This window comes from Lagopus leucura, unplaced genomic scaffold (genome assembly GCF_019238085.1).
Source record: "Lagopus leucura isolate 7727_CA_CO unplaced genomic scaffold, USGS_WTPT01 Super-Scaffold_100157, whole genome shotgun sequence".
NCBI classification, from domain to species: domain Eukaryota; kingdom Metazoa; phylum Chordata; class Aves; order Galliformes; family Phasianidae; genus Lagopus; species Lagopus leucura.
In genome coordinates, this window is record NW_024962334.1 from 20,447,706 (window position 1) to 20,457,456 (window position 9,751).

Consider the following 9,751-nt stretch of genomic DNA (forward strand, 5'->3'; position numbering starts at 1 on the left):
TGAAGGTTTTAAAACTATTACAAGAAAAAAAAACAAACCAACAACCTCTCTAGCCTGGCTTATAATAGATGCAGCAGGATTTATGCACGTTCTGCAACCAACCATTAGAAAAAAATGTCAAAAGGCAGGGATAACAGGAAAGTTACCAAATTTTTTAATTTCAGAATGTAATTTGAATGCTGATTGTGGTAATAGTGACACATTCAAGTTTCTACAATAAACTTCAGTCTACCTCAGTTTAAAAAAAAAAAATGTGGCAACACATGGTGCATAAAGACTGCTGTGTGTGTGTGTGTGCGCGTGCGCGCCTGTATGTGTGTGGTCGACAGAGCCATGCTATTACCTCTGAACCTTTTTTTGTGATGTTTTTTGTGCATGAGATGATCAGAATCACCATGCTGCACTGATTTGAGGGGCACAACGAGCAAAAACATTTGTTTCATCATTTTGTTATCTACCTCTTAGGTTCATGTTGAAATAGAGGCATTACTACATAGACTAGATAATTTTCCCAAAGATCATTGTTGTACAGGTTAGATAATTTTGAAAATGGTCTGAAGTGTTTTTCCTGCATCTCTTCTTTACTAATTGGTTTAAAAACCACAAACTTATGTTGTAGTTTTAGCAAAGAAAAATGAGTTTCTTTTCCTTTTTTGACAGTGACCTTCATTCTAGCCTTTAGGATAATTTTTTTTCTTACAATGAATTTAAAATTACTGAAGTATGAAAAGTCATAGCATTTTAATTTTTGTCGAGGCTTAAGTCAGTCTGATGTTCCTTTCTTAACATTTGAGAAGGATTTGACTTCATTATTTTCCATAAAAATTATTTACAAATAGGCGCTGCATTTACATCTACTGATTTAATTACTGTCATATCTCTTAAATTTCTAGACTTAGTATGATAAATCATGTTTTATTTTCAATTGAGACTTGGTAATTTGGAGTATTTGGGAATAGCTAGAAAGTAAATACTGTAAATGATTTCAATATCCACAAAGTATGGATCATTTTTCATCTGTAATGTGCCCCCCAATGCAGCTCCACTTGCCAGATGCCTCTGAATGGAATAAAGAGTTTAACTCCTATCATCAGATACAGTTGTGTGTTGTTTTTTTAAACTAATGAGGCATAATGACTGACTGCTCTAAGTATTTACTGTGCTTTGATCGAGTTGTTTTTCTGTCTGTAGTAAGAACTGAGTAAGGCTGAACAGTCACCCGCAGGCATTCCACAGCTGCGAGGGCATCCAGCAGCCAAGCTATGATGTTCACACTTTCCAGTACAAGTAGTGACTTCTGTGGCTTCCAGTTCACCTTTTCGTTTTCATACAACAGCACTATGGTTTGTAGTACCACCTTTAGTTCACAGTTTGTCTCGTGCAGATAACTTAGTGTGTGGTTTGCTCTGGAAGGAACATGTGCACAGCAGTTGTGACCCAGTGCAAACCCAAAGGGAGCTTTTAACAAGTTTCAAGTGAGATCTGAGTTGTGGTATAAACTTTCTTTTTTCAGCTGCTTTTTACCCAGTCTTTGATGCTTTGTGTGTGGTGCAGCTGGGCAATGAGCGTGGCCCCAGGAACCTGGACTGCTCATTAGTGAGTAAATATGGCACCTTGTATCCCACCTTGTTCCACCTCCTCTGTCCCATACGCACCCATTGTCAGGAAGGTGGTGCCCTCGGTTAGATCTCGAGAGGTGGTTTTTTCTCTTGATTTAGATCCCTTTTAATGTTGTTTGAAATGAGATATTTCATTGTGAATGCTCCAAGGTGAGAGGGAGGTGTTGGGGAATGAGGAAGTGTTCACAAATAACTCTATCTTTTAAAGTGGAGTGGAAAACCAGGCTTCTTTTCCAATCTCTTGCATCTTCCCACTTGTCTTCACAGCTCATTTACTGAGACCAATCAGCAGAAAGAGAGAACTGAAGAAATGATGTCTGCAAAAACACTGTATGGTACTGCATTTTACAGGGAAATTGGGCTCATCTTTCCCTTGAGCTCACTTCTCAGACCTGGCATCCCTGCCCTTTGAGCAACATAAATTAACCTTCCCTCCTTAATGCTGGTGCATTGGCCATCATTAAACCTCTGACTTTTTAATCATTTGCTTAATCATGATGCTTTTATTTGCTTCTAACCTTATGAAGCTTTTACTCTTGAGCTGCAATTTCAAAGGCATGCGCTCTTTATGTTAGTTTCCATCAAGTGAAGCATGTATGCTGTGCAGGACAAGCAGAGCCTCAACATGGTGCTTGAGCATGGGGTTTCAAAATGAATGTGAGAAATCAGTGGAGTAAGCACTCAAGCTGGGTAAGCTGGGCTGTAACAGCTGCTAGCTCAATTGATGGATGTAGACACCGCCTGATAACTAAGTTACTTAAATGCAGTGCAGGAAATTTTGTGATGTGGTGACCGAAGTTTCATATTGCTGTCTACCATTGTCAAGGCATCCTGAGCACACCTTTGTAGAAGACTGATCAGTGCATCTGTCTCGCTGGACAAACTACAGAGGGGCCTTTTTATTTTACACGAGGGTCTCATGTTATCCATGGAGGAGAAACATTCCCATGTGTTCTTCCCAAAGGGATTTAGTGTTGCACAGCAGTGACCAGCCAGACTTTGTTAATTCCAAGGATTCAAGAGTCAGACCAAAGGTTCTGTGAGTCACATAGGGTGATACTGATATGACAGATTACGTTAAATGAGAGGTGAAGAAGTTTTCTTCCTGAGCTGGAATTTCTGATTAATAGCAATCAGTGGGTTTTTCAGCCAACTTCTTTTCACAATGTGCCTTCACAGTGAATTCTTTTTTTTTTAATGCATCTTAGTGTTTTTGTCTCATACTTTTCTTAGTATCATTCATTGCTAATGGTAAGAGTCCTAGACTTCACATGACAGCTGTTCCCTATCACTTCCTGTTCTTTTCTAGGCTCTCATTACTGTTCTTTTGTTACTAAATGTTAAAGTATGGTGAGTGCATACAATAGAGTAATGTGTGCTGAGTCTGCCTCTATTCAGCTAGCTGTACATCTCCAGCACGAAAGGCTTTCAGGGAGCGATCTGAAGCTACTTTATGCACATCTCCTGGGAAAAAATGCCTGATTTTGAAGCCACCACAATGTGTAAGAAAGCCAATGTTCCTCTAGGTGAATTTCTTGTTGCTAAGGATCAGGAAACATTTTGCAAATCGTTTTTTGCAGACACGTTTACCACTAACACTTTAATTTTGTGGACAGATTTGGTGTTACTTCCATTCATTAACTATATTTATTATTAAAGTTCCTTGTTCAATTTGCATAACTATCTGCTGCCTTCTATCAAAGAGCAGGTGAGTTCACAGTAGTTACTCCTAAAATAAGAGGGCAGACTCGGCATGATAAATGACCCAGATTGGAATAGAGCAAATTATATTCTTTGTTTACAAACCAACCAAAATCCAGATGCAAAGCAAGCTTCTCCAGAAGGAAGAGATCCTAATCTAGCAATGAAGGCATTGTTCCGTAATGAGAAAACAAGACTTGTTACCATCCTGAAGCTCTTGTAGCTGGATTTTAGCAGTTGCTGACCAAGAACAGTGTGCAATGATACAGATATCATTGTGTGATGTCTGTAGTCATCGCTGTAGTCAAAATGATGAACTATCTGTCCAACAGCAAGTTATGCTAAGTAACAAATGGCTTTCTCTAGGACTATTTTCACCCACCTCAAAAGGTCTGAAGGCTTATGCTGCCACAGCATGTTCCTTAGTGTCCTTTTCCAGGAACCAGGTGAGAGGAAAATTTCTGAGAGGCTAGCTGTGCACTTATAATAAGCCGAATGTTTTAACACGAGGGCAAGGAATTGAAGTTCTTCAGTTGTGTTTTTATTATTATTATTAAAAACAGATTGGCCTTGGCTGAAGAACTGACTTACTATTCTGTTAATTCAAGACACATTTGTTACTGCTACTCTTGGCTTTTATGAGTTCAGCAACACCACTGTTTTCTCTCTCCCTTCAGCTCGGCACATCATTTGCTTCACCTCAACCAAAAGCAACTGACTTCACACAAGAAGCCTCACTTAAACTTTACTACTTAATGTAACTTTACTGTACAGCACTCAAGCCATTTTGCAGGAAAGGTACTTCAGCATGCACTGCCACCACAGGCAGGCCTTTCAAAGATGCTAGAAAAACAGCCCTTGCAGAGACTGTGCCTGAGTTTTGGGGGTAAGTAGCTTAAATGGTTGTCTTTTCCTACCGTCCTCACTGCAAACTCCATTGAGACATCTTCCAGGAAGGTCCCCTATGATACTGTCCCTTCATGACATTCCGGCAGCTCTTTTGATACACTGGTTTATGCTGATCGTGCTAGTGATGGCCAAGTTGCTGTGCCTCCTGTGTCCGCTGAGGCAACTCCCGTCTCCTAGTCAGGCACCTCAGCAGCTACGTTAAGTTCTTGTCACAAGTTGATCACTGCTGTTCAGAAGTCAGTCCTAGTATAAAGTCTTCTGGCAGTAACTGTGGAGTCATCTGTGCTAACTGGTCGTCATAGGAACCTAGAGTCCACAGCTTCTCCAGTTCATAAGTCTCTCGTGTCTCTGGCAGCATGAAGTGTACCACTATGCTTCCTGCACAGAAGAAAAAAGCACAGTAAATAAGCAGTGAGAGTCCTTTGCAGCATAGTTCAGGGCAGTGAATCAGGTTAAGTCTGAAACTGCTCAAAAACCATAATAGGGTGGGATAAGAATGCTTATTTTAGTGATCTATCAACAGTGAAACACAGTAGCCCTTTTTGTTAGTGACCTGTAAAGCGCTACCACACTTCCAGCTTCACAGAGTCTAAGTACTCCATCCTCATTCTGACTCCGTATAACAGGTCAGCTGATGGGGGAGCTCTCTTCCTTGATCACTGATTCCAGCTCTTGAACAGAGAGGAATTGGTCATTCCTTATGCAGAATGCAAGAACACAGCCAGCAGAAGGACAGTGCTCTTGTTTAAAGCAGTGTCACAGAACTCCAGATCAAAGAAGTTGTCCTCCTTCTGTCCCCAAGAAATTGTAAGCCAGAACTTTTACTTAAATGAACTCCTTCCTCAAAGCTACAGATGAACCTTCAGCTTCCCTTTATTATCAACAACGTACAGCTGTAGCCAATTAGTTTTCTTCAGGTTTCCCATGCTTCTTAGCTTTGTTCGTATTTTTTAACATAGAACAGCTGAGCTCAAACTTGGACAAAGCCTCACCCTTTTACTGCAGTAAGTGTTTTCTTACAGGGTTTCATTCTGTTAAAACAATAGCAAAAAAGAAAAGCTCATTCAAGTGTACTTCTAATATGTTTTCTCTGGTTATACCCTTCAATTTCAATTACTTCTCCATTTATAATTATCAAACATCATCAACAGTAATGTAACTGAAGCTGAACGCCACTTGCTGCAGTGCTTTCTCACCCGTACTCTTTTAAGCCAAGATACAGAGGGTGAGATTATAGAGATGGCAGTGAAGCTGCAATGCCACTCTCAGGGTAAAGCCTTGAACACTGGTGTGGAAAGTTCCACACTTAAGAACAAAATACTGAATTAAACTTCTCTAGGACTGTGGCTTTATCTGGTGTCATAGGATGACAGACAGTGGCAGTCTGTTCAACGGTTCACTACTCAGGCAGCATACCAAGAGCCCCTGCTTGCCCAAATGGTCATTCTACACTTGAGGAAATGTACTGAAGCAGCTGTTCTCTTCAGCAGTTCCGTGCTCAACTTTTATTAAGACTGTTTCAGCTACTGAAGAGTAGCTTCTGCTTTCTTCTCACTGCTGCGATATTTAGCGGAAGGTAACTTAGTAGCTCCATGGGGCGCATCAACAACTGGAATTGTAAAATAGCAGAGTACTGATAACTGTTCACGGCAACCAGGGCTCACTGTGATGTTTCCTTCCTTAAAGAGCTCGTGCAGAATGTCATACAGGTCACGTTCACAAATACGTACCAAAATCAATGCACAGCCAGTCATCTGTTTCTTTCCCTTCAATCCGAGTGTGAGGATCACTTTCTTCCTTCTGATGCTTGTACTGAGAGAGAAGCAACAGCAGAAAATGAAATATTTCACATTCATTTAAACACTCAGACCTGGCAGCTAAACTTGACTTTATCAAGCTGTGTAGAGTTGTTTTAAATCAGAAATGCAATAGGTAGAAAATAATGGTGATTTTGAGGGCTGCACAGGTATATACAGCTGCAGCTCTGGAAAATAAGTACAGATCTCTCAGTGAGATTTACCATCAGACCTGGAGTTCCAATGTCCAAAGCTCCCAAGCAGTTACCCATGAGGTTTGTGTCCATTTCTTCCTCAAGATGAATACTAAGCTATTACTTAGCAATGAAGTAGCCTTGCAGGTAGATTCCCTAGCACTAGCTATGTGCTAGCTAACTATCACCAGCATCACGTTTTGCCTCCTTTCATGTATCTTTTGTTTTGTTTTATGCTGGCAGAAACAGAGATGCCCAATGGAACAAAGAGAGGGAGAGAAAATGAGTTTGACCCTGCATCACAGAAAAGGCAAAGAAGTCTCCTGCCTCAGGAGCATGCTCTGAGCACTTGTTGCATAGTGGGGAAAACATGATCGGCATTCAGGTTTACAAGTTATGAATTACTAGGACAAAGAGGAGAGGGCAGCTCACAGCAGGACTGCAGAAGCTATGGGGGCAAGGCAGGGAATTTCCTATGCAACACAGCAACTTTTGCAGACACTGGCTGGAGGGGATCCAGTCTTCCTACTGGCAACACCAACAATCTAAGCATCTCCCAGAGCTGGAGAAATTTCACAACTGGAGGTTTAAGTACAGTTTGTTTATATATCAAGCATAAATTAAAAACAAACAAACAACAACCTACAATACTGAAATTGCTGAATCTTCACAGCTCCTTAATCAGTTTTACCTTATCTCTAGTTCATGCATCTTATCCAAAACACGGAAACCTTTTTAAGCTGCAATTAAAACAAGGAAACTAAGAAAATATTTATTTCTGAACAAGGAAACAGTACAGGTGCACAGCAATAGCAGTCCCTTCTGCCTTGAAAATCAGATTACAAAATAAGACTGTAATAGTATGGCCAGTCAGGAAATGAATCCTACTTCAATATGAAATCAATTACCACCAAATGCAACTCTTTGTGGTTGTTCCATACAAGGCTACCTGCTGGACAACGGTACCAACTTGCAAAGAACAGAGTGGCCATAACTTAATTAAGAAGTAGTTCTACATTTCTGTAAAGTAGCTTATGAGATATCCTTAAAAGAAGGTAACCAAAGACATGTAACTCAACATGGGAAGGCTGAGGCTGATCTCCACCACAGGTTTCCTTCAGCCCTATCTTTAAAGGCCGTTTAACGGTGAACAAATTATGAAGACAAGCATTATGTTCTTCCTCTAACACAACACCAGACAGGAAGGAGTAAGCAGCAGTTGGGACTTTGCTGCTTACAAGCTGCTAGAAGAGTGGGAAGGCCTCATGTTACACACAGGCACATGTGCATTTCAGTGCCAGTAAATCATCCATTCCATAACACTGCAAGTATGGTAGTACTAAAGCTAGCCAGCTGCCCCAGCACCTGCTCTGCTTAGGCTTTAGCTTCCTTTTTGCCCACAGAGCTTCCAATGCCAGGTATGCTCTGCCACTCTGAGTACTGAAAAGTAAAACCATCTTCCCCTTCTTCCCTCAAGTTTCATAGCTGAAACCAACAGGACTCAAAGAAAAATGAAGCCTCAAAGATTTGCCCTGCCAGAGTCAGGTCCGCATCACTAAGCTCTACGTATATTCTTATTCTGACCTATGCTCCTGTGCTGAAAAGCACGTTCTGCCAAAGCCAAACTGCACAAGATTTCTATGAAGGATGGCTGCTGCTTCTCCTTCCCTTCTGCACACGCACAGCACAGTCAATAGCAGTTTGCTTTAGTAAGCCTAGGAGAGGATCCTTTGCCTCATAGTATGCAATCTTTCTTCTGGTCTTACAGTGTATTTGAAAACCTGCAGATTGGATGGATTAAGGTTTGAGAACAGTCAGATTAGGCTATTTTGAGGGAGTGGGAATAGCTATGAAGCATGCTGAACTGAAGACACAAACAGACACAGTTTGTCAGTACCATTTCTCATTGCCGATAAACTCTCACTGCAGCCACCAACCAGTGCTACTGTCATCGGTGCCCTGAATACAGAGGTATGTTTTTAAAATATAATCTTTACATGTTGAGCAGCACTGCTAAAGAAGAAAACTACAGTCAGTTGCTGGATGCACTCAAAAATAAATTACATGAGGACATGCAATTTTATCTTGCCCAGTGTATCTGTACAACAGTGAAATTAATTTCACAGTTGAAATCTTCACCTAAAACCACTCCCACCAAGAGAATACAGTGGGAACTGTCTTACCATCTTCAGCATGTAATGTGCCATTGCATGGAGATGCCGTGTTGAAGATCCGCTCACAACTATAAAATAATTGCAGTACTTTATTTCTGGAGGTATTTGGATGACACAGATGTCCTTCGCATTCTCTTGCCTCAGCAGATTTACAACAAAGTCAATGCTGAACTTTGGAAGAGAAGAGTCTAGAACAGAAAACATAACAGCAGTAATGACAACTTCCTTCTTGCCGCTTCCAAGTTACCGAAGATGCAAAATAGCAGTGAACTAAATAAATTAAAGCCACTCATAGTGAAGTCTGGTTTGGTACTGGCAATCCAACATGAACAGCTGATTTTTAAAAGCTACGTCTTAAAATCATCCAAGTTGAGTACTAAAGCTCTCTTCTGGTAAATAATACTCTCTAGATGCATGGAGCAGTTGGCAAAAGTCACAGTTTCCTTAAGGTAACTTCTTTATTTCTCACAAGCACATCTTAAAGTCGATACTATCATCAGATATTCGACAACTAAAATGAATAAAACCAAAATACTTCAGCAGACATTCACTTTGAACACATTAAGAATATTCCACAACAGTGCTTGGTCAACAGGCCCCAGCAGGCCCAGGATAACGTGTGAGAAACCCAACTCTTAAGCAGAGAAAATGAATGTATTACAACAGAGCCGGTGCGACGCTGTGTTCTTTTCCTGCTCTGCCACTGGGGATTATCACAGCCTTTAAAGGAAAACACCTCTCACGTCATCCAACCCAGGCCATCACCTCTCATCCTATTGCTGTTACCCGGGAGCAGAGGCCGGCCCTCGTCTCACTACCCCGTCCTCTCAGGTAGCGCAGATAAAGCTGAAGATAAAGCCCGTGTTAAAAGCCTCTCAGAGCGGCGGTGAGGAGCCCGGCACACGGGTGCCGCTCCCTTTGCTCACACCACCGCGTCAGGTCAGCTCCAAGCTGCCCTAAGCAGCAGATACCAGCCGTGCGCGTATTTCAGCCCGCCGGCACCGCGCTGCGGTAGCACAGACTGAGCACTACCACAAAGCCGCGCTCCGCGTTCACCAATACAAAGACGGAGCCAAACAACGGAACGGCAGCTACGCGCAAGTATTGCCACGGATGGGGCCACGAAGCTGGCTCCGTATCCACCCTCCTGGCTCTCGCCCCCGAAGACACTCGATAACGGCCCGCATGCTGGCCCTACCTGCCACCTGCCGCCGCTCCTCCGTCGCGGCCGCCGCTCCGCCGCCCCCCGCTCCCCTCACAGCTGCTCCCCCGCCCCCGCGCGGCGCCCCAGCCACGAGCGCGGCGGAGCAGGACCGCAACAGGCGGCGACCTCCCAGCAGCGCCCGCCACATTCCGGC

At 42.5% G+C, this 9,751-nt stretch overlaps 1 protein-coding gene across 1 annotated transcript; it reads right to left on the bottom strand.

Annotated features, from left to right (window-relative positions):
* Positions 1-3,839: 3,839 nt before the first annotated feature.
* MALSU1 (mitochondrial assembly of ribosomal large subunit 1) lies at positions 3,840-9,745 on the bottom strand. The gene is made up of 4 exons (XM_042888525.1): positions 9,592-9,745; positions 8,403-8,581; positions 5,960-6,041; positions 3,840-4,607 (listed from the first exon to the last, which is right to left on the bottom strand). Exons 1-4 carry the CDS (start codon positions 9,743-9,745, stop codon positions 4,450-4,452), a joined length of 573 nt encoding a protein of 190 aa, XP_042744459.1. The 3' UTR covers positions 3,840-4,449.
* Positions 9,746-9,751: the final 6 nt, after the last annotated feature.